This window comes from Oncorhynchus kisutch, linkage group LG19 (assembly GCF_002021735.2).
Source record: "Oncorhynchus kisutch isolate 150728-3 linkage group LG19, Okis_V2, whole genome shotgun sequence".
Lineage (NCBI taxonomy): Eukaryota > Metazoa > Chordata > Actinopteri > Salmoniformes > Salmonidae > Oncorhynchus > Oncorhynchus kisutch.
This window is the reverse complement of record NC_034192.2, coordinates 37779697-37804441: the sequence shown is the minus strand read 5'-3', so window position 1 is coordinate 37804441 and position 24745 is coordinate 37779697. Positions and strand designations below refer to the sequence as shown.

General features: G+C 40.5%; 2 protein-coding genes across 10 annotated transcripts in view; both read right to left on the bottom strand.

Moving 5' to 3' along the window:
• Positions 1-14169, bottom strand: part of LOC109865053 (transcription factor COE3-like) — a 101255-nt gene extending 87086 nt beyond the window's left edge. For 3 of the 8 annotated variants that reach the window (XM_031797020.1, XM_031797021.1, XM_031797019.1), the window contains exons 1-2: positions 13508-13641; positions 2147-2303 (exon numbers count right to left, since the gene is read on the bottom strand). In XM_031797020.1, coding sequence (XP_031652880.1) covers positions 2147-2303; positions 13508-13641 — 291 coding nt within the window. Of the gene's footprint in view, positions 1-2146; positions 2304-13507 lie in introns of all 8 variants that reach the window. The other 5 variants (XM_031797018.1, XM_031797025.1, XM_031797024.1 and 2 more) reach the window with 5 other exon arrangements.
• Positions 14170-18316: 4147 nt separating this feature from the next.
• Positions 18317-23485, bottom strand: LOC109865069 (uncharacterized). Of its 2 annotated transcripts, XM_020453186.2 has the most exons (7): positions 23127-23481; positions 22908-22958; positions 22651-22707; positions 21865-21942; positions 19853-19885; positions 19649-19735; positions 18317-19420 (listed from the first exon to the last, which is right to left on the bottom strand). In XM_020453186.2, the coding sequence occupies exons 1-7, from the start codon at positions 23170-23172 to the stop codon at positions 19341-19343; spliced, it is 432 nt and encodes a 143-aa protein (XP_020308775.1). In that variant the 5' UTR covers positions 23173-23481; the 3' UTR covers positions 18317-19340. The 2 variants fall into 2 exon arrangements, with proteins under 2 accessions (XP_020308775.1, XP_020308776.1); XM_020453187.2 differs by lacking the exon at positions 21865-21942 and having other exon boundaries at positions 18377-19420; positions 23127-23485.
• Between the last annotated feature and the right edge of the window lie 1260 nt (positions 23486-24745).

Here is a 24745-nt window from a genome sequence, read left to right as displayed (position 1 = left end):
CAGCATTGTTATTTGCTGTTTTAACACTGTTATTACCTTGAGGTTTCATTTTAGGTCGAATTAATTTGCAATTAGAAGGTAATTAGTTAAGGTAAATCACAGTGCCCGTGTGTCCACAATAACATGTCACTCTAATAATGGTAAGCAACTGAAAACATATTAATTAATGTGAACCTTTGTGATATCTACTAGATTTTTATAATCAGGAAGATAATTCTGGGGATTAATGTCTTTAAAAACACAATATTAATCCCATGAACCCTGAGGATAATCCACACCATTCTCTGATTGAGTTATACTTCTGAAGTTGCTAAGCCCTTGCTATTTTAGAATACTTGGCTAGGCCCAAATTCCCACCGCAGGGCCATAGTGAGATACAACATGGAATCTTAATCTTTCCTCCAACTCCCCTTGCTGACACGCACACAACAAACCAGCTGCCTAACTGTTGTATCGTCCAGCCAGGAATAAATCAAACAGCAACGACAAAAGGGCGAACTTACGTAGGAACTAAAACAACACTGTGGCTGAGGGAAAAACAACACTGTTACCACAACTATACAGAGAGATGCCGTAAGAGAGAGGAGACATTGCCTAGGTGACAGTGGCCTGTTAGCTTTGGTTGCCACGGTCACCGATGACCTCTGCTTCCAGGTGGGCCAAGTCACTCTCCCTGATCTTGTGTCACCTCTTCAACGGGCAGGCACCAGGAGAGAGGCCACATCCGCTCCCCTCTGTCTCTCTCTCCCACTCTCTCTTCCTCTCTGTATCCCTCTCTCCCTCTATCTCTCCCTCTCTCTTTCTCTCTGTATTTCTCTCCTTCCCCTTCGCTGAGCGGTGCCAAATGTGCCGTGGAGTCTTGGCAGGGGCCCAGGGGCAGGCTGGAGGTCAAGGCAGAGGTGAATGGGCAGGGAGGACGGGAGGAGCGACCATGCCAGCTGGCTGCCGTCCCTCCTGACCGTGGGCGGAGCTGTTCTCTGTAACCTTTTACTGAGAACAACCCCCCGGCAGCACGGCAGAACAGCCCAGGCAGCAGGTAGAGAAGTGGGTTACCGTTACCACTGAGAGCACAGGTACAGCTGAACAATACAACAGAGTAGAGACAGATAGGTAGCCATACACTCATAGAAAAGAGGCTGTAGACAACAAAGGATTGTACAAGAAATGACGTTTCAAATGACTGCTTAAAATGAATACAAAGGATTTTCAAATATGCCTTTCATAAGAGGATCATCATATTTTCTCTTTATCTTGCATTGTTAAAATAAAATTACATTTTTAAAAAATTGTTGTAACCTCATCATCCAAATTCCTTAAATAAAAATAGTACCTTTAATGTCTGATTTAAAGCTGAATCAAAACTGCTTTCATTCAAGCTTTTCTGCCTTCTGCTCATCACTGCCCCCCAACAGGTTAATTGGAAACTGCAAGTGTTTCTATATCTGAATGATTTCTATGCACAACCAGCTCTCTGGATTTCTAGATTACAATCTTTCCATGTTTCAGTTATTTCCCAGTTTTAGTTTTTGTAAGAAATCTCAAAATCTTTTCTCATGAATGTACTTTCTCAAAATACTTTGAATTAGTATTGAATGACTTACAAAAGATACTTATAATATGGAACTCAGTTAAATAAAAACATACAATATATTTATTTATGAGCTGGACATAATCAATATATGTTCTACATAAAGTATATTGTCTTACATTTTTTTTGTAAAATTAAGTTTATGAAATTATAATAAATTGAAATCCATATAATCAAATGAGTGTTTATATAATATATATATAATCAAATGAGTGTATATATAATATAATAATAATAATATAATAATAATAATAATATAATATCATAATGCAAAGATATAGAATTCATACAAATTTAATTCACTAAAGAAATGCATTACATTACATTGCAGCGTATATAATAAATCAATTAACAATATAAGGAAAGAATATTGATCTTGACTTGCCATGAAGAAAAATGAATGTGACCACAGTTTGTGTGCTACACGTTCCATGTTTGAAAGCATCACTGTGCTATAGCACTGATCCCAGCGCCAGTGCCACCCGTTTACCCCCAATGCCAGCTATACCTGGCACACACGCCCTCCTCCCCATTCCCCTTTGTGTGTGTTGGTCTTACTTTGTCTTTCTCCACAAAGTCTATGTAGGAGGTCCTCTCGATCTCCACGGGCTGGCCCTGTCGGTCGTACAGCGCCAACACAAAGTGGAAGAAGTTGGATTTGCGCAGGTTCGAGGGGGGCTGTTTTTCATAGTGAGCCCGGGCCAGACCTACACCGCTATAGATAGTAGAACGACAGAGAGGGGGATAGGGGGAGAGAAAATGGGAGCGAGAGGAGGGTGACATTTGGTTAATACTGTGGAGACGAGGGCCACCATAGCAATTCTAAACACAGCAGGCGCTATTCAATCACAAGCTGTTTCTGTGGGTAAAACAAATGCTGTTTACTGTGTGAAACAAAAAGAAAATTGCATGTGTAGTATTCCAATAATTCTAGTATGCTGCCTTGCAAAGAAGAAACCCTGGAGTAGTTGTGATTGAATAGGGCCCAGAGTCCTGATAATTATTACTATACAGCCATCGGTTTCATTTAACGAAACCTACACTTTGAGGTGTTTCAAAACATTTGAATTGTTCTGACAAGAATCAATCTTCATCAGGGCAACACCTACTATATCAATACCAACTACCCCCCAAAAAAGAACATCTCTTGAAACAAAATTCATTATACTACAACACAGATAAGGAGAAGAAGGAGAGAGAGCAGTGGAGTCGTGAGAGAGAGAGAGAGCGTGATAAATGAAAGGCACTTGGCCCTATGTTCACGTTCCCTGTGGGTGCCACGCGTTCCTTTGTGTTATTTGTCTCCTCGACCACCTCAACAATGTGATTTTTGGCTGGGTAGCGGGGACCCCAGAAGGCAGCGTCTGCCTCTGTTCGTGCCAAGCGCTGTGGGGCACCATTCGACTTGGCAAACGCGCCACTCCAGTTTTCCCTGACCTGTCAGTCAAACTCACTCCACTTTGCCCTGCATCCCCTGGGCCTGAAGAGTAAAAGACCTCCACACACTAGGCGTACGCAGACAGACACACACACACACAACCCTTTTCACGATTGTTTTAGAGAGGGAGGATGTCTGCTAACACGTAGCCCATACACTGCTAACCAGGGTTGGAGTTAATTTAGATTAAAAGTCAAATGTTGAAGTTAATGCCAATTCAAAGGTGACATGGTGTCGATCAGATGATGAATTAGAATTGAAAAGGTTTCACAGCTTTGGAGAGGAATTTAAATTGAAGGTTTTTGACAATCTGAATTTAATTCCATTGGTTTTGGAGAGAGAGAGGAAAATGATATCTAGAAGAAGCTGAAAGGGTGATGTTGCCACACACAATGCTTCTTGACCTGTCACTAATAATGGCAAATTATAGTGACAGGATAGAGCCATTTGAGATGCCCAAAGACACAAACATTGATATCCACTCACAACATCAAAAAATGTGTTGACACTACACAGACAGAAACGTACAAAATAAAACAAAACTGGAAACGGGCATTAACATATGTACAAACAAAATGGTGCTGAAGCATGTCTTCATGTGAAGAAAATAAATGACAGGAAAGATTGCCGTGTGTTAACCCAGTGAAATGGACTGATTTACTTTACAGGTACCTTGTGCATTTCAACATGTGCTCTAAAAGACTGTGCATAACTGCTCGACGCCATGAAAGCTACTCTTTGAGTAAGATCCATCTCTGAACATCTCATTGCTTCAAAATAAACCCATTTTTTTTTCATAAAATCGATTCCTCATTCAGGAAAATGTTCAAGGATACATGAGCGTAATTGCTTTTTAAATGCAAGGACATATCCAAATATATAAACAAAAGCTTGCAGGCGGCTATAGGAGCTCTATAGTTAAATCAATGAAACATTGAAGTAATATAATGCTTTGGTACCCATCTCTGTTGAACTCGGTGGCTGATATCTCATTCATCTACACTAACTCAACAAATAACCATGCGCAATAAGAGATTCCAAACACAAAGCAGTTATGTAAAAATATTTATTCATGTGCTGCATTTGTCTTGGGGGGGCGGAGAGATTGTTTTTGGAAAGTTGCCTGGTTGCTTTCTCTCTGCGCTCATGGATATATTCCCCAGATGCTAGATTAATACAGGCGTGACCTTTCTGCACCCCTATTACCGATGCTTAATGCCTCATTTGTAACCCAGTTTGTTGAAAGCTAATTCCTGGACTCTGAGTTCTGAAAACGCAAAGACAGAAGGTTGCACAAGGGAGGATGGAGTTTTACATTGGGGTGGGGGGGGGGTGAGATAAAGAGAGAGAGAGAGAAAGTGAGATAGAGAGAGAGAGAGAAAGTGAGAGAGAGAGAGAGAGAGAGAGAGAGAGAGAGAGAGAGAGAGAGAGAGAGAGAGAGCGAGAGAGAGGCTAGCTAGGGCCAAAGTGGAATCATGGTTTCTGTGCTGCTAAATATTAACTGTGTGACTGATGGGCCCTTTTTCCTCTCTAGCTTACCCTCCTTACAAAACCTATAAAATGTATATTTTTTGTGTTTCCCAAGCCTAAAGATTTAACAAAAAAAGAGGGAAACCCATGATTTTTTAAATTGAATTATCTGACTCAAACATTTGGTGACCGTACTACTGACCGTACTACTGCCATGGCCTACATAGTAATCTTAATGTAAACAACCACAACAGTATACTTACCTACCTATAACAATGAAAACAAGACTTGAGCCATATCACTTCCCACAATATTAGTTCCCACCTCCAACTACATGTATAAACCCCCCTTCGACACCATTACCCCAATTACGAAGCTACGCCAGAACATTGGGGATACGTTGAGACCTCCAGCCACGGCGGCAGTGCCAGAGCCAGTCTCAGCACATTCAGATCTCTCCGCACTCCATCGACACAGAGAGCTTGTTAGCGTTATTATTTCAATTATGCTAATTACAGCCGCATCCATTTATGCTTGGCCGCTGTGGCCTGTAGTGCACGGCAGAGGCACTCAGTATAATAAAAAGAGTATTGATGGCACACAGGTTTCTACTACGGAGGCTGGGTGTAAATCAGAGGCCAACAGACAGACGGACAACAAATACAGCTAACAGCTCTTCTGACGGAGCTCCGCTCTACATGTGCTTTGACACTTTCCCTCTGTAAACGCTGAAGGGGAAGATCACGCGTGAAGCCGTAACTATCAGGTTGTCCACTCTCAACACAATCATCTGACACCTAATGCCTATGTATATTCTGTGGCTGATATTAATGCTCCAAACAGGACAGTAAGTTTACTGAATTAGTCGTTTTAACATGGTCTGGTACATTTGATATAAAGTCACTAGAGAAGGGTTCCCCAACTGGCGGCGCACGGGCCGAAATTGGCCCGCTGATGGTTTAATTTGGCCCCCCAAGTTTTCTGAGCAGAAATAAAATAAAACAATATTTTTTTGGTGTGGAATTGTCATTGTTGGACATAAACTACTGTAAAAACACCAGGAAATCAACTCCAAGTGATTTTCATTTTGGAAATCTGTTCCCAAGTATTCCCACGCATAATAAAAACACACGTGAACATATACAAATGTAATCAAAGTTTGAAATTATTATGTTTCAATCAAATACTATATCTGTTTGGGTTTCTTACAGTTAATTTGCAGTCTTCAAATGATTTGGAATTACGTTCAGGCCCCCCCCAAAAAAAATCGTCCCGCGGCTGAATCTAGTTGATGATCGCTGCACTAGCGCATTCAACAAGATTTTGACTAGTGGTTTTAACGACTAGAAATTAATGGTTATCAATAAAAAAAGACTACAAAATTCTGAGAATAATTTTACATCTTCCAGAAATGATTATTTTTAAAGGTCCTGCTTTCTGCCATGCAGCATTAGTCAAAGCATGCAGACTTCGGCAGTATTGGCTTAATGCAATGCAGCAAATTCTAATTATGATAAATGAAAAATGTAACCCAGGGCTGAATTATTCACAGCTAGAGGGCCTGCACACTTCCGGGAAATAGATATTAAACACTGAGACTCCTGCTCTGAGATGATCAACTAATGAACACGCAGGAAAAGGGCCCTGTCAATATACTGGACACTGTTGACTGTAATGTGTGTGTCCGTGCGTGTTTGCGAATAAACGTATGCAGTTGCATGTGTGCATGTGCATGTACGTGCATACAAATATATTGTTCTGCATATAGCTGTGTAATAGTACCCATGAGCATCTGGTAAATCTTCCACATTTTGGCTTTAAGGGAGCGATCAGTGGTTTCCCTCCCCACCGCCCTCACCCTCCCCTGGGTAGAGAGCGTCCCCTGTGCCACCAGAGTGGGCACCGTGGACACGGCCCTGCACCCCTCCAGCATTAATCAGCTGGGTGATGGGGTGTGACCGACCAAGCGGCAGAGTCTTTAACCAGCGCGGCCGGCTGCTTCCTACAGGACGGCCTAATGAGCCATATACCATCGCCTTGTTTATACAAATGGGATGCACGTAGAGTATTAAAGATCTCCTCTCTCTGGCCTACTGCCACTGTGTTAATCTAATAAATAGTGGAACTGTAAATCTCACAACCTCTGTGGTGGTTATACGGCCACCCCTCTCTGGGTTGCTACTTGGTTTGTCCCTGGAGTGAACAGTAGGTGACAAAGCTATAGGAGTTCTAACACAGAGAAGATGTTGAGTATACAGCCAAGGATGAAACCAAAGGAGATAGTAAAAGGGGGGAAGATATCAGAATAGAACAGCATGGAAAACCAATGCAAGGAACATTGACCTATCTAGATGCTTCAGACTTACACTAATTGCATCAGCAAATGTCGGGGGGTCACATGAATATATGCACATGCTGGTGTGTGTGTGTGTGTGTGTGTGTGTGTGTGTGTGTGTGTGTGTGTGTGTGTGTGTGTGTGTGTGTGTGTGTGTGTGTGTGTGTGTGTGTGTGTGTGTGTGTGTGTGTGTGTGTGTGTGTGTGTGTGTGTGTGTGTGTGTGTGTGCGTATAAGGAAGAGTGTAATTTATGCAGCCAATACACAATTACTCTGGCATACATTTGCCCAGTCAGGGATGTAGCACCGCTCCCTCCCTAGCTCTTGTTTGGTTAGCTCTCATTAGCCGTGTAATATGAGCTAATGAGAGGAAGCCTAGAACACAGCAGGAGGACAGCCCTCGCCTTTGTCTCTGTCTGTCTGTCTGTACGTGCGTGCGTGCGTAACCTCAGTAGGCAGAATGGACAGTCTCAGATTCTTTCAGTCTGGAGTTCTGTCATCTGATGAAACCTATCACCATACCCACTTAGACATCTCCTCTCTTCTTCTCTCCCCTCTCACAATATAGTACCAACCATTTAATATTACCCACGTATTGCAGGGTTGTTACATAGCCACAATACTTTGCCTTTGGAAATCCAAACAAATGCACCATCATGGAAAACATCATATACTCACTTGACAGACCAAATCAACTTTGTTTTCGAGAGACAAAACTGTTTACATTTTTTTTTACAGAAGATTTGCAAAAAAAATGGTTTAAAGGTTTCTGGCAGGCCAAACTTTGAGAAGTGAGAGCAGTAGTCTAGTTTAACTGTCCCAACAAACTATCCCATCCCTAAGCAGTGGGCTGCATCATAGTCGAACATCTGTCTGAGCAATCTCACTATGCTGTTTAGAATTGAAAAGCTAGTGCAGGATTTGGCCAGTCAGTGTTATAAACCACTGAGCAACCCAGTCATCAGAAAAGAGATGTCGCTATATGTAGAAGAATAATACATTCCTTCTCAAGGAAAAAGGGGATTGAGAAATCACAGTTTACACATTGTTTTTGCACCTCAGCGATGCAAAAGCCACTCTTCACTTCCACTCTTCCTACTCATCTAACCTCCCTAGTGGTATTTGAAATCACTAGAGACTTACTGCCTCAGAAAAGTAGAAACGACTATACTAAACAAAGTAGTATCTCTTCAAAGATCATGAAATACTCTAAAGTGGATTTGAAACGTCACTGGCTTACAAAACCATCCAGACAAGTCTGCAGCTCATGTAAACACCCACACAGAGCTGTGTGTAGATCCACGGCACAACTGTTATTTACACTGACAATACATGATCCTGTACATGATCCTGTGTTGCTCAGTCGGTAGAGCATGGCACTTGCAACGGCAGGGTTATGGGGATGATCCCCACGGCCCATGAAAATGTGTCCACTTACTCAAAAAGTCGCTCTGGATAAGAGTCGCTCTGGATAAGAGTCGCTCTGGATAAGAGTCGCTCTGGATAAGAGTCGCTCTGGATAAGAGTGTCTGCTAAATGACTAAAATGTAAAAATGTACTAATTGGTACACTCACACATGTTGTGCAAAATGTCAGAAACAATGCTCCCTTTTTCCCGAACTGTAAAAATAGTATCACCCAGTCAAAACACTTCCGTCTAATTGTTTGGTAATTGCAGCAAGACAACTACACCGCTTTTAGCCAATGGGGTAATGTTTCTCTGAGCTGACTGTGTAAATTAAAAATGACACACACAATTAGGGTTCATAAATGAACATCAAACATCAACAGTTAGCCTGTTTTCTCAACTAGAACAAGTGTAACACTGATGACGGATACAGACATGGTGTTTAGTTCAAACCTAAATCCAAATCAAGACATGTGGGGAAACACTTACCTAACATTAACTAGGTGGAACAAATCTGTCGATGTGCCCTTGAGCAAGGCACTTAACCCTAATTGCTCCTGTAGGTCACTCTGGATAAGAGCATCTGCTAAATGACTAAAATGTCAATTGTAAAAAATATTGCCCAGTCCATCATTGGACAACAACTTTTACTCTATCAAGACCTCAGTCATATGCTACTTTACAGCACACACCAAAAACTTGATAAAAAGCTGTGAACTCTCATCTGCAGAAATACATAGTAGATCTTCACCTTGAGTTTTTCACTGTACGGTGTCAGCTATTTTCTCAGACCGCAATGGTATTTTTTACTAGACTTTCTCCCTGTCCAATGTTTGCTACAGGTTTAGCCGTGGCGCACCTGCCCCTATACTGTGAATCAAAGCAGCACCCTGGTCCTCACAACACACATACCTCTGCAAACTTCATGAGACGGCCACAGCTGAAACCATTAGCTGGTCACTGGCACACTTCTAATGGGGGTCACAAAGTAGGTGGCTTTGCAGAAGCCAACTAATTGTTTCCACGTTTAAGGGCAGCTGGCGAGAAACACTTGTTTCTGTTGCGGGATCCAATGAACTGGTGGCAGAGGCGCTGTGGCTGAGATTTAGCAGTGTGAGACGAAGAGAAGGCTAAGTCATGTGTCTAGATATATTTAAGCGAGTCGCCGTGGTGTCGCCGCCGTGCAACGTGTTATAGAGAATTCACAGGAACACGCTGCAACAGGGTGAATGCACTGTGGGTGTCTTGTTTTAACTATCTGACACTTCTCCACAAGGCTCAGTAACATTTAGTTGAATTTAATAGGGGGAAGAGGGGAGAAATGCTCATTTCACAATAACTCTATTTCGCTCTCTAAAAATAAGAAATAACAGGTCTGACATGTTCATTGACCTGAGTGATTGTGAATGATGATCGCTTACAGTGAAGGAACCTTGGACCAAAATATCTCCCAAGATAACATGTGGTGATGTCAAGTATATGAATGACTGCCACCCAGGACAAATATGTCTGTCCGTACAAATGTGCTTCTCCTTCCCATATGCCTGGGGCCAATGGGCTGTATTGTCTCCATATTCTGAGTTCGGTGACTGGTAATGATTGAGGCAGTGACGGATTGAGCTCTGGATATAGAATCGTGGGCTATCAGTCTCCCCGGTCACTCACACTGAACACTAAACACTCAGTCTTCTGCTAAGCTTGGGAACCTGCACTTTATTAAGTTCCCCCCCTCCTCTTAGCAGACAAAGACAGGGTCAACATAATTCACTTTGCTCGATTTTACAGTGGCAACTGGGGAGTGTCAAGTGAAATCTGTTCCCCAGTTGTGCAGTCCACTTAGTCACACACACACACCCCTCTTCTCCTCGCTTCAGGGGAATGGCTGTTTTGGGAGATAGATCAGGAGAGACAGTTGTGGTGGGCATAGGCTAGGGGAGTGTCTCTAAAAGTGACCCATTTACGCATTCAATCAGCAATGCCACTTTACTATCCATATCAGATCTATCCACGACCACATCCGAGCGCTAAACAAAACTATTAGTCTCCAGTTCCGAACCCAGAGAAGGCCAGAGGCTCTCCAGAGTACTTTTCCAATACCCCCTAAAAATCTACTTGACCTACACGCACAAGTGCAACTACTTACTGCAATGTAACTTGACATACAGAATCTCACTGTTTGGGCATTGCACCTCGAATTAGTTTTGGTGAATGTGTTGTTTTATCAAACTTTTTGTGGCATGGTATACGTTGGGTTTGGGTAACTCTCAACGTGTCAGACCTCAAATGGGTGGAGCTTCATCTATAGAAGTGTTGACGGCTAGACTTCAGATTACTTGTTCATGAGAGTTAAATATTTACTCAACAATTTACATGGCAAAATGACACAGACACATTGTATTGCAATGGGAAGCAGTAAACCACAAGCATCCAAACCAAGAGACGTAGCCTAGTTTTAAATGAATGTCATATCCAGTGTAATAACACATGAATGTACTGCCACTACTAAAAGCCACCTGTCTTATTTTTGTAATATCTTAATCTAGATAAGTGTGTGTTTGACATTTTCAATATTTTCTGTAATATAAAGTGATGCACTTTAACACTATCAAATAAGTTATCACCATATAGCGAATAACAGTTCATGCAAATTGAAATGTAGCTACACTTGGCAAATCACTGCAACTGTCAACCAGTACTGATCAATAGCCTTTATACTGTTGATCACCTGACAGTAATATTCAAGTATGAATTCTCTTTGTGTTACATGATAAATGTGTGACACATGAGTTTAATGCATTTGAGTTCAATTAAGCATAATGCGGAAGCAGTATTCAGAGCACACCAACTATTAAAACTGACATGCTATGTGGATGGATACCCAGCAGACAGGTTTATATTTCCCTCAAAATAAATAAAGGGACATTGTGAACGCATGAAAGACAGTTTGTGGACTCACAAATGTATTGACACCGTAAGAAAACCAGCGTAAACTACATGGTGTCGACGCGCTCACCCGTGAGCCCCGGACGTGTCAATTGACCCGCTTATCCGACTTGAACTCCCGGGTGGATGCGTGTGCGCGACAGGATGACAACTATAACACAGGAAAAACGTCTTTAGCCTAGTTCATGAAATGCTTAATCTCTTGACCTCTTATTTCATTTGAAACGTGCTGATGTTGTCTTAACATGACACCATACCACCACTCCCGGCATCCTGATGGACTGTGGGTCACTTAAACGATACTCTAACTCTGAGCCTATTTGGTAGTTTCATCTTGCCTGCTCAATATGCAATAAGAAACGAATAGCATGTTGAGCATGTAAGATGGTAAACGTAGGCTACAGTAGGATATGCTTGCTCTGCTTAACCTTTTTGTGTGTTTTTTTTTTATAGTTAAGGCAACCAGATATGACAACTGTCGGCAATGTGAACGCCGGGCATCATAACATATTTCCGATGCCAACAACCTACAACCAAACATTAACCTCAACTGAGGGGCTTACAGTTTTGTTACATTTTAATAGTGTATAAAATCGTTATTATCAATAGACATCATAAACACAGGTCTCATAATATGTTATAGCCTTTGTTGTATGTATTAATGCAGGGGCCAGGGCATGCTTGTCGTGACATTTTTTTTCTCCGTGATGACAACTTTGGATGGTAATGATAAAAGATTTTCACACAAACTTTTCAGCGAAAAGTAATTTATCAGTATGCCTATATAGAATTCTTATCCGATGTAAAGAAGAAAGTGGAGGCATTTCCCAAATTGACCTTCTCCTGTAACATACAGTATATATATATATGGAACACATGTAAGCCCTTTCCTATTGCTCCACATTATTTCAGGTCAGTTGAAGTAATTTATTTTAACACTTTGAGTGAAGCCAATCAATTTCTCGCCAACACTATCATCATCAATATTTCTAGGCGATATATAGCTTATCACGTATTATTAATATTATACACACCATGCTTTTCGTGTTTTTACACCAAATACTGTTCAATAATTCAAGATTTAATCAATTCAAGTTTACTTATGAAATAATTTCAATAATAAAATAATCAATTGTATTTATTAAGATCTTAAAACTGTGCATTTAATTGAATTCTACTTTTGATCACCTTAAAACAACACTTGTAGATAGGCCTAACTTAATTAATACAAAATTAAAACTATTCTTATTCTGCGCTAGACTTACAGTGAACCTGTTAACATATTATCAATCTTCATTCACGTGCATAATTTAGAAAAGCGCATGTACACAGATACTGTTCATTTTATAGCCTAAATGAGCCATACTCAATTGAATGTGTCCAGGTAGCCTATACTTTAAAATTAGATCAAACAAGCTGGTTTGATTACGTTGCTTCTACGAATTATAATTACAATTTGTCTAATATTTTAACGCATGCAGCTTTACGCATAGATCAGATATACATCTGATAATTACATTCTAAGTTATTAATAGCCTACATGGACATCCACGTTATCATCACAAAACCTTGCAGCCTATGATGTCGGCGATTCTTTCTGTAAGCCTTTCTTTCACAAACCAACTTCTGCAAGTGGGACAGCTGCAAACTCTTCGAGGTGCTCTTATTGTTTAGCCAACACTTAGTATAAGTGAAAATTGTGTTTTACATTATTCCACGCATGCGCGGGAGGTACAGTATGGTGACGTTCTATTAGATGGCACATGCACATTGTAAAGTTTGAGTTATTTGCTAATCAGAGTCAAGAGTTTTCAGTACCAGCAAATTTCTTGGAGCTCACTCAGCCATATAGCTGATATGCGCCACCTAACTGTCAACCAGTGCCTGAGTGCCTGAAATTGAACGCGGAGCAAATAGTTAGCCCATTTGTCACATGAGGGGAGGTATAAATGATCCGTTACAGATATCTATTAATCTAGGTGTTGACTAAAGGATCATGGTCTATTGTACAAAATGATGCAAGGTCTCATTGTGAAATCGCATCTTGAGCAATGTCCTCCATTACATTCTACACTCTTAGAGATGCTATAGGCTATTTACACATGGTGCATGTTTAACAAGTATTGGGGCACCAAGTCTAAAGAGCTAAAGAGCTATTTTGCGAATAGGTGCGGGATACAGTTGGCTACTTTAAATGCATAATATTTGCGTCTTTACCGATGGTTTACACTTGGGAACGCATAGCCTACGTCGTCCGGCAAACTGCACCGAACTGTCAGCATCATGTCCAGCGATTATCATATGTGCATATCGAGTTTATGTTTACCTTTGTGCTGCTGTGTTCGCGTCCAATATCCCCGCGCTCTGCATCCAAGAGCGGACCGGTGTCATGCCACTCGTGAGCGGTTCCTCTTTCATGGTCAAGGCTCCCCGCGGGAGGCTGTCCTGGATGGAGAACATGAAAGTAACCTTCTGGGATCTTTCTCTCTTCACCAAATCACGCTAAATAATCCTCCTGTTCACTCAAAGCAAGGCCACCTGGATTAACGACGAGCAACTGAAATGGGAAGAATCTTCCCCAAAGTGCAACAAGGGGGAAAGCGATAGCGGTCCTTATCCAAAGACGAGCGTCGTATCCCTTTGGGTTTTCCGCTTTATTTTAAATTCCAACCTCAGTTCAGTTCGCTCAAGCTTAACGGTCTGAAGTTAAAAGAGGGTGGAGAGAGGGTGAGTGTTAGAACAGTTAAGCATCTCAAAGGAAAAGAATCAGCCGGGATCTAGGAGACCTTTTCGTCGTGAGGAAAGAGAGGGGAGATGCCGAAGTTGATCAGAAGGCGAACATACGCGCACCGGATTGTGAAATGAAAAGTGGGATAAAACAAGCGAGTGCTTCAAAAAGGAGTAAAATGAAATGATTACCAAACAAGAGGGAGGGACGGACCATGGAAGATTTGCTCTCCCAGGGGAAAAGGGGGATTGGGTACCAAGAAATCTCATTCCCTCCCTCCCAGTCTCTTTATCCTTCCTCTGTCCCAGCGGAGCGCACCTTCTCTCGGGTTCGGAGGCTCTAGTGCTCTCAGGGGAGGGGGGATGGGGGGTGGAGGTGATGACGAAAAGCATGGATTTGACATGGGCGGAGACTAGTCCTTATAAGGAAAAATGATTTACGCGTCAATCGCAGATCTGGCTTCTCATTGGCGTAGGTCATTCATTACGTCATTTTTGAATTCGCGGCAAAAGCTTTCGGCGTGTTTACCCATTGCACATTTTGCTGGGCTGTGCGCGTGGACACCATGTGTGTAGTATTGCCCTAACAGATTAATCTATTTGCATGTTGCCCTACTTTTGAATTGGCTCATAAAGGCATACAGCTGACCTCTCATTTGAAAGCATTGATCCTGTCGTAGGCTGTGGTTGATATTAGGTTAAATGTTTCTTTGTTGTGGCATTGGACTGAATAGGCTTCATTATGTTTGTGGGGAGTTATACACTTCGTCAACATGATCAGAGGACCTAATTTATGGTGCCACACAAATTCATACGTGCGCGCACGAACACTTCACACCGCACGCAACTCACACATATGCGCGCGCGGGCACACACACCCATTCAATAATATTTCGAGATGATTGAATATTTGCTAAAAGCTCATGATGGATGGTATAAACATTTTTCCTATGTCTTTCTTGAGAGTTGTGATTCTGAATAGTGTAGGTCATTTTTCGCAATAATGCTTTGCTTGTCAATACGTCACTTGAATGGTAGTTTGTGAATGTGTACAAAGATATTTGAGAGCGGCTGTCCTTGAGATCCTTTGCATCTAGTAATAGTTATACAATAAATCACAACAGCCTAATAATAATTAATAATAATAATAACAATGCATACTTAAAATAATTAATAATTATAATATATAATAGTAACTCTTATAAATGCCATTGTTTCAAGTAATTTGACAATTCCGTTAACGCAGTAGGCTAGCCTACTTTTATATCACAACAACTCGAATTTCGTTAATTAGGAATCTTCCAAAGCAACCACAATTAAATATTTATGGAACGTTAGCCTCTTAATTTAGGAGACCAAAATGTATTCAGGAGATACGTAAACCTAACGTCTGGATAGTCAATATTCATATTTCTCTACAAGCAAATTAATTCGGTGATACTTAAATCTCGGAATATGTTGACTACCATATTCATTTTAGAAGTAATTAGTCTTACCTGATCATTCATCTTACAACAATAGACAGTAACATTATCTCAAGTCATATTATTGCAATAATAAAATATTGTATTAATATGTTCTTCAGTAAAGATATTCCTACGTTTTCCCTGTTAATTATAAGGAATTGTTATAATTACAGGTATAATTTTAACAATAATAGTACAGTGTATTTATCTTTATTATTATTTGGGTATTTTGGTGGACTATTGTCAATGTAACATAGCAAAAACAATATTAAGTTAATGATTAACCAACAAAACGATTGTTTATACAATTGGTGTAAAATAAATACGTTTTCAATCCGTTTTATTTCTGTGTTCGAGGTAGCCTATAGGATTAAAATCACCTCAATACAGTCACCGACTCTTATGCATTCGCTCTTTTTTATTTATGGTACTTAACAGATAAAAGTGTTTGCTGCGAAATAACTCATGTGAAAGTCCAGTCTCAAGGGAGAGAAGACGGGTATAAATTCGTGGGTTTGCAACGTTCTGCGGAGGTAACTCTTGAGACAAAATGACAACATAAAAGATTTAATGACATGCAATATTTTAATTGCACTTTCTAGAGACGTCAACAAGGCCGTCTACAAGGCCAGACAGGAAAGTCAGGGGGCCACAAAACAATCAGCGGAGACAATCTGAAACTCCGACTGTGCGGTGGTCTACAGCCAAGGGATAACAGGCAACCATCGTTCGCATAGCCTAACCTTATGTATCATCATCAATAATAAGCAATGTCTTCTCAAAAGCTGGCTCTTGGTTCAATTAGTACCATACACATACTTCCAGTGGAAATGTGTAGGCCTTGTGTATTTTTGTTGGTCTTGTGTAGGCTACTGTAAATTAATGTAAGGGAACTACATTTAGGACTTCAGCACATTTTTTTATCGTCATTCTTTTCTCCAAAATATTTATAAATTCATACAAAACACTCAAATTGAGTGAGTGGCTTAAGCCTTGTGGTATAACTGTAAAAGCTGATGGAGAACAAACTATAGCCTATTATTTCAGAAAATAATGACATCCATCCTTTGTTTAGTCATGCGTGCAGATGCTTTCTATTTCAATGTTAGATAGAAAGAGTACTTCACAGAACATTCTCTAATCACTGTCCTTGATTTTGTTCAGTGTGCCATTCAGTTTGCTGACGATTGCTGTCATCTAGTGGTCATGAGTTGCTACGTGCGTTACCAGGGGAAGACGTACACTGGGCTGTGAATCAATGTACACTGAACAAAAATATAAATGCAACATGTAATAATTTAAAAGATTTTCCTGAGATACAGTTCATATAAGGAAATCAGTCAATTGAAAAAAATGAATTAGGCCCTGATCTATGGATTTCACATGTCTGGGAATACAGATATGCATCTGTTGGTCACAGATACCTTTAAAAGAAAAAGTAGGGGTGTGGCTCATGAAACCAGTCTGTATCTGGTGCGGCCTCATTCAGCGAGACACACGTCATTCGCATAGAGTTGATCAGGCTGTTGATTGTGGCCTGTGGAATGTTGTCCCATTCGTCTTCAATGGCTGTGCAAGTTGCTGGAACTGGAACTCGATCCAAAGCATCCCAAACATGTTTAATGGGTGACATGTCTGGTGAGTATGCAGGAGATGGAATAACTGGGACATGTTCAGCTTCCAGGAGCAGTGTACAGACCTTTGCAACATGGGGCCCCGAATGATCATGCTGAAACATGAGGTAATGGCAGCAGATGAATCACACGTCAATGGGCCTCAGGATCTCGTCACTGTATCTCTGTGCATTCAATTTACCATTGATAAAATGCAATTGTGTTCCTTGTCCGTAGCTTATGCTGGCCATACCATAACCCCACTGCCACCATGGGGCACTCTGTTCACAATGTTGACATCAGCAAACCGCTCGCCCACACAACGCCATGGTAGAGAAATTAACATTCAATTATCTGGCAACAGCTCTGGTGGACATTCCTGCAGTCAGCTTCCATTTGCAAGCTCCCTCAAAACTTGAGACATCTGTGGCATTTTCTTGTGTGACAAAACTACACATTTTAGAGTGGCCTTTTATTTTCCCCAGCACAAGGCTTCTTGATATGCCACACCTGTCAGATAGATTGATTATCTTGGCAAAGGAGAAATGCTCACTAACAGTGATGTAAACACATTTGTGCACAACATTTGAGAGAAATATGCTTTTGTGCATATGGAACATTACTGGGATCTTTTATTTCAGCTCATGAAACATGAGACCTACACTTTCAGGGTTCTACAGACAGTGGCAAGTCAAATTCACCGCGATGCCTACTGAGCTCAATTTGGCCCCGGCGTGCCTCCGGGGGCTGCGCGATTGCGTTACACCATCCATACCGCGCTCCGACCACATTTTCAGATCGAGCATAAATTGTCTCTTACACGGTGTCGGTTGGTTTGGTCCAGTAATGTAGTGGTAAAAAAGTTGGGTAAACTATACCGAACAAAATATAAAACGCAACAAGTGTTGGTCCCATTGTTCATGAGCTGAAATAAAATATCCTAGAAATGTTCCATTCGCATAAAAGACAGGGTTGAATATACATTTGCCTGGCATTTTAGTAATCGATGTGACGTTTGGCGGCGCCTACTCAGTCGGTTCTGTACCTGCCAGACTGAGTGGCAGTGTGGGTGGAATGAGCGATCTTCCATGGCAACAACGCGCGAAACACACTGGAAATTCATTCGCAAGACCAATACATATTTCTAATATTTTTCATAAACATATCTGATCATTATCGGTTCTCCTCTCATTTTAATTCAAGTACTTTTTAACTACCAACTTGAGAACATGTAACATTTTCAAAGTATTTCAGTACTTCTGAGTGCCAAATGCAAGTACTTTAAGCACCTCAAGCAACTTCACGTTGCGATTATATTTTTGATCAGTATATTATTGTCATTTTTATTTCATAAACAAACACAACATATCCACGAAGATATAGCACTTGTACAGATATAATATTTACTAGTTCAAAGTAAAAACGGTCATAAAATATTGTCTACAGGAACAGATCCAACAAAAAGATTACACTTGAACCTGTAACAAATCCCTAGTTTGCTCCACGTCCAAACCATAGGACAGGCGTTTATACGCTGATTCTGTGGTGAGACAGCATTGATGTACAAGTAAATCCCCTGGACAGCACACTAATTGCAGAGCTTTTTCACTTCCATGAGGAAAAAATATTCTCAAATCCTCCAATATTTTAAGCTGCAGCGTTCCTAAATGAGGGTACTCCATGAAAACACTTGATTCAACTAATCAAGGGTGTGTTAGTGCTCGGTTAGAGCAAATAACTGCACATCCTAATGGACCCTGATTTAGGAACACTTCTTTAAGCCATTTACTCCCTCTCCTAGAAACTCACAGCACCCCTACACTGCACTGTCAGGACCCTAATTCCAACATGATGCCTGCATTTAACCCCTAAACACCTCCACACCAAGGGGCCAAGCCCTACCATCCCAGCACTCAGTCTAACTGACATCTTCCTGGTTGACCAAACCAGAGACATATATATGGACAGAGAGGAAGGAGAGCAGGTTTGTGACAATTAATATAGGTTTACTTTATTTGTGGTGTCACTGGAAAAATATGACAGCTTTTGGTAGGTCTCCACAGCAAAAAGGTTTGGGAGCCACTGATTACCATATAGAAAGGTACAGCCTATTCTTCCTTATTCTCACTTATTCTTACTTAAAAAAAACAGTGTTTTATTTTTTATTCTGAAAAGGTACAGGCCACCATCTAGTGGCAAGACAAAGAAGCAACTTCTAGTTTGGAATCATGAGCATTGAAAGAAGTCAGAATTTTGGAGTGCACATGCCATTATAGCAATGTTAGTACATTTCCTTAGACACTTATTAACTTCCCCCATAAAGTAGGACAACAGACATGAGACTAAATCATACTCAGAACTCCTCTTTCTTCCTTTCAGGCTTTGCACAGTCCTTCACTGCAGCCAGGCAAGAGGAGAATGACTCAGCCCACCCTGTAGATAAAACATAAATATAGAATTTATTGTATAGTATCATTTTAATGTGCATTCTCTTGCCTGGTTCTCTTTAATGTGCATACTCCATAACGGTATTCATTTTGGGCTGATATTAATTGTTGCATGTTTTCTGTGTTTCAAAGTATTTTTCAACTGCTCAAATAAGGAAACCACAGCAAAGGGATAAATGGCAGCAGGGGACATTCTATACTGTACAAGAGTCACCTGAAAAGATCTGCAATTGGTTGCCATGAGCTTTCGGTTTCTTTTTCCATCCCTCAGAACATCTGTCTATTGCACAATGAGCCATACCTGAAGGAGAACACATCTTCAGACACTCCTCTTTCATTTAAGAGGAAATGGTCTGCAATTCACTTTACTTCAACTCGTGAAAAATAACAAATATATATCCTATTGAAAAACACTTACCATACATTTCAAAGTCACTATCCCTGTGATATGCTGTAAAGAAGAGACAACAGCAGATACATTCTTAAAATGTGATACATATTTGGGATATGTGGTAAACAGTTAGTAACAAACAAGCACGGTAAACGGTAGGCATGTCGTGACTCTAAAACTCCTAAGAATGGACGGAAATAACAACAAATGCAGAGAATAGAAAATCAACTTCAATACAATATTAATTCCAAGATGTATTTTATAACTGTTGTTGTTGTTATTGCTTTTAGATATACAGTATATACTGTAGATATATCTATACGCCTGCTCTTTCCATGACAGACTGACCAGGTGAATCCAGGTGAAAGCTTATGATCCCTTATTGATGTCACATGTTAAATCCACTTCACTCAGTGTAGATGAAGGGGAGGGAAAAGGTCAAATAATGACTTTTAAGCCTTGAGACAATTGAGACATGGATTGTGTATGTGTGCCATTCAGAGGGTGACTGGGCAAGATAAAAGATTTAAGGTGCACTGGTTGGTGTCAGAAACAGCAACACTGCTGGGTTTTTCACGCTCAACAGTTTCCCATGTGTATCAAGAATAGTCCCCCACCCAAAGGGCATCCAGCCAACGTGACACAACTGTGGGAAGCATTGGAATCAACATGGGCCAGCATCCCTGTGGAATGCTTTCAACACCTTGTAGAGTCCATGTCCCAACAAATTGAGGCTGTTCTGAGGGGCAAACGGGGAGAAGCAACTTATTAGGAAGGTGTTCTTAATGTTATGTATGCTCAGTGTATTCACTGCAGATATATAGAGAACGAGTCAAAAGTTTCGACACACCTACTTGTTCAACTCTTTCTTTATTTTTACTATTTTATACATTGTAAAATAATAGTGAAAACATTAAAATTATGAAATGCACATATGGAATTATGTAGTAACTAAAAAAGTGTTAAACAAATCCAAATGTATTAACAGGTGTGCCTTGTTAAAAGTCCATTTGTGGAATTTCTTTCCTCCTTAATGCATTTGAGCCAATCAGTTGTGTTGTGACAAGGTAGGGCTGGTTTACAGAAGATGAGGACCTCCACAGGAAAGGAAAACCCAGAATGACCTCTACTGCAGACTACTAAAGAGGCTTGCTTGGGCCAATAAGTACGAGCAATGGACATTAGACTGGTGGAAATCTGTCCTTTGGTCTGATGAGTCCAAATTTGAGATTTTTGGTTCCAACCGCCGTGTCTTTGTGAGACGCAGTGTGGGTGAACGGATGATCTCCGCATGTGTATTTCCCACTGTAAATCATGGAGGAGGAGGTGTTATGGTGTGGGACTGCTTTGCTGGTGACACGGTTTGTGATTTATTTAGAAATCAAGGCACACTTAACCAGCATGGTTACCACATCATTCTGCAGCGATACGCCATCCCATCTGGTTTGTGCTGAGTGGGACAATCATTTTCCATCAACAGGACAATGACCCAACACGCATCCAGGCTGTGTAAGGGCTAAATGACCAAGTACGAGAGGGAAGGAGTGCTGCATCAGATGACCTGGCCTCCACAATCACCCAACCTCATCCCAAATGAGATGGTTTGGGATCAGTTGGATCGCAGAGTGAAGGAAAAGCAGCCAACAAGTGCTCAGCATATGTGGGAACTCCTTCAAGACTGTTGGAAAAGCATTTCAGGTGAAGCTCTGGTCGAGAGAATGCCAAGAGTGTGCAAAGCTGTCATCAAGGCAAAGGGTGGCTACTTTGAAGAATCTCAAATATAATAAAATATATTTTGATTTGTTCACCACTTTTTTGGTTACTACATGATTCCGTAAGTGTTATTTCATAGTTGTGATGTCTTTACTCTTATTCTACATTGTAGAAAATAGTGAAAATAATGAAAAACCCTTGAATGAGTAGGTGTGTCCACTATTGACTGGTACTGTATATATATTTGTTTTATAATTTATTTCATTGCAGAAGTAACTTTCTTGCTCTGTACTAAAAACAATCAATGCAGAGGATCCGTAACTTACATGAGTCTTGGTAAATGAGATCATATCCTAAGAGTATGCATGGCAGTATTGCATCCTTATATTTTGCATCTTCACAGGCTGAAAAAAAACCTCAAGAATCAAAAACGATCTGTACTGGAATGACTGTACAGAGTATTTAGTCATTGAAATATCACCATTTGGCTCTCTTCTGGGATAGTGTGAACCAAAAAATGAAACTTTTACTTAGTCTCACCAGTGGAATGGTTTGAACCAGACAAAAGGTAGCCTACGTCAAGACCCACTGGGCAAAAACTGGTTGAATAAACGTTGTTTCCACATAATTTCAACAACACAAATTCAGTGTGATGACGTTAAATCAACGTAGAAAACTGTTTGGATTTTCAAAAAGTCATCAACTTAAGGGATTTTCAGCTTTTTTTCACCCAACTTGCAACCTAAATCCAATGATTTATGATTTCATGTTAAATTCACGTTAGTTGACAACTCAACCAAATGTAAATCAAAACTGGACGTTGAACTGAAAGTCTGTGCCCAGTGGGGAGTCTGGAGTGTTTAGTGTTTTGTTCCACTCAATAACAGCTGGGGTGCAGATTAAGTTGATTCCCCTCGGGTGGAATAATAATAACTCCCATAGAGAATCATACATAGCTTCAGACTTACATTTAGACTTACATTAAAATGCAGAGAAATCAAATATATGGCAGTGATGGAATTTACTGTACATTCTAAATGACTGCAGGGAAAGATCATTAAAAAGTTACTGCCATTCATAAAAGACTGTGAAACATAACTTTTGACCCATACCTTCATCGAAACCACAATTTCTCTTTCCGGCTGCTGTGTAACCTCTTTTCAGACAATCTGTAAGATTTGCATACAGGAAACTCTAAATGTATATGGCTAGCCATTCCATTGCACAATAAGATGTATTGATAGTACCATAGATTCAAATGGAAATGGTCAAATCAAATGACTATGGCGATATGCATTGATCAAAGCAACCAAGAACAACGGTCATTAAAGATACAAAGTGCAAAGTTCAGTGTTGTGTATGCATTTACCTGACACCTCGTCCACAGGTAAAATGCTGCCAGAGCTCTCAACAACCACCTCTGTGAAGAGAAACATACACTTTTCTTGCGTTGTCTTCACATTAAAGTTACATTTCATTTCTTTGGAATGGCTGTCGATGACTCGTCAAAAGAACAGAGTTGCATCAATTACACTGTTACAACAGGAGCTGAGGTGAAGAAATGCATAATGTTCAGATGAGCACCTACCAGCTAAGACTGTCATGACCACCAGAAGATAAGCACCTTTGAACATTTTTCTTGATGTCTTGTCGTCCACACACACCAGAACACTTTGTAAAGCCAACAAAGTTAAGCTTAAAGAGGAAGTACAGTGACTCACTGGGCTACAATCTGAGTTATACTGTCAAATCAAGGTTTAAAAAATCAGTGAGTTGTGTTCAGCTCTGCCTCTACTCTCCACTTGTAGCGCAATAAAATATGCGAGTGAAACCAAAAGCTTGTCGCTCGTCTTTTGATGGAATGTTAATAACGTAGTCGAATGTGGGCTAAGCTCAGCAGTAGTAACCTCTTCTCTTTTATTGCACTACAAGTGGAGTACTACTTTCAACGTCAATTCAAAGGGATAGGTAGTAACTATCATGAACCACCGAGGTAAAGACAGTTTGAAGTTGGATATTCGACCGATATTCGCGCTTTCAAACCTCAATAGCTTTCAAACCACCTGAGCCACAGAAGCCAAATAAGTGTCATGATGTTGGACAAATTGCGCACAACATCGCACAGGTCTTATTTTCACGATTTGGACATTAATTCACTTTCCAAAGCTAATAAACCTGTGGAAATGTGAGCTGCATTTTGTATTCCAAGTTTAATTAGTTAGGGAGTGTAAACAAAGTACAAACTATTTTTACATTCAAATTTCAATAGCTCCTTGGTCATGTGACCTACTAAATTCAAACAAGGTTCAGAATGTCCACTGCCCTTCTATACTGCACACCCTTTAGTTGGTCCATTTTCAACTCATATGACTTTACATACATTTTTCAAAATGTAAAGTTTCAATAGCTCCTTGGTCGTGTGACCAAGTGACTTCAAACAAGGTTCAGAATGTCCACTCAGTGGGCCTACATATTGCACACCCTTAAGTTTGTCCATTTTCATTTCACACGGTTTACATGCATTTTTCCAAATGTAAAATTTCAATAGCTCCTTGGTCATGTGACCTAGTGACTTCAAACAAGGTTCAGAATGTCCACTGACTATACCTTCATATTGCACACCCTTTAGTTTGTCCATTTCCATCTCACATGGTTTTCCATTAATTTTTCAAAATGTAGAATTTCAATAGCTCCTTGGTCATGTGACCTAGTGACTTCAAACAAGGTTCAGAATGTCCACTGACTACCCTTCTATATTGCACACCCTTTAGTTTGTCCATTTCCATCTCACATGGTTTTCCATGCATTTTTCAAAATGTAGAATTTCAATAGCTCCTTGGTCATGTGACCTACTGAATTCAAACAAGGTTCAGAATGTCCACTGCCCTTCTATACTGTACACCCTTTAGTTGGTCCATTTTCAACTCACATGACTTTACATACATTTTTCAAAATGTAAAGTTTCAATAGCTCCTTGGTCGTGTGACCAAGTGACTTCAAACAAGCTTCAGAATGTCCACTCAGTGGGCCTACATATTGCACACCCTTAAGTTTGTCCATTTTCATTTCACACGGTTTACATGAATTTTTCTAAATGTAAAATTTCAATAGCTCCTTGGTCATGTGACCTAGTGACTTCAAACAAGGTTCAGAATGTCCACTCGGTGGGCCTACACATTGCACACCCTTTAGTTTGTCCATTTTCAT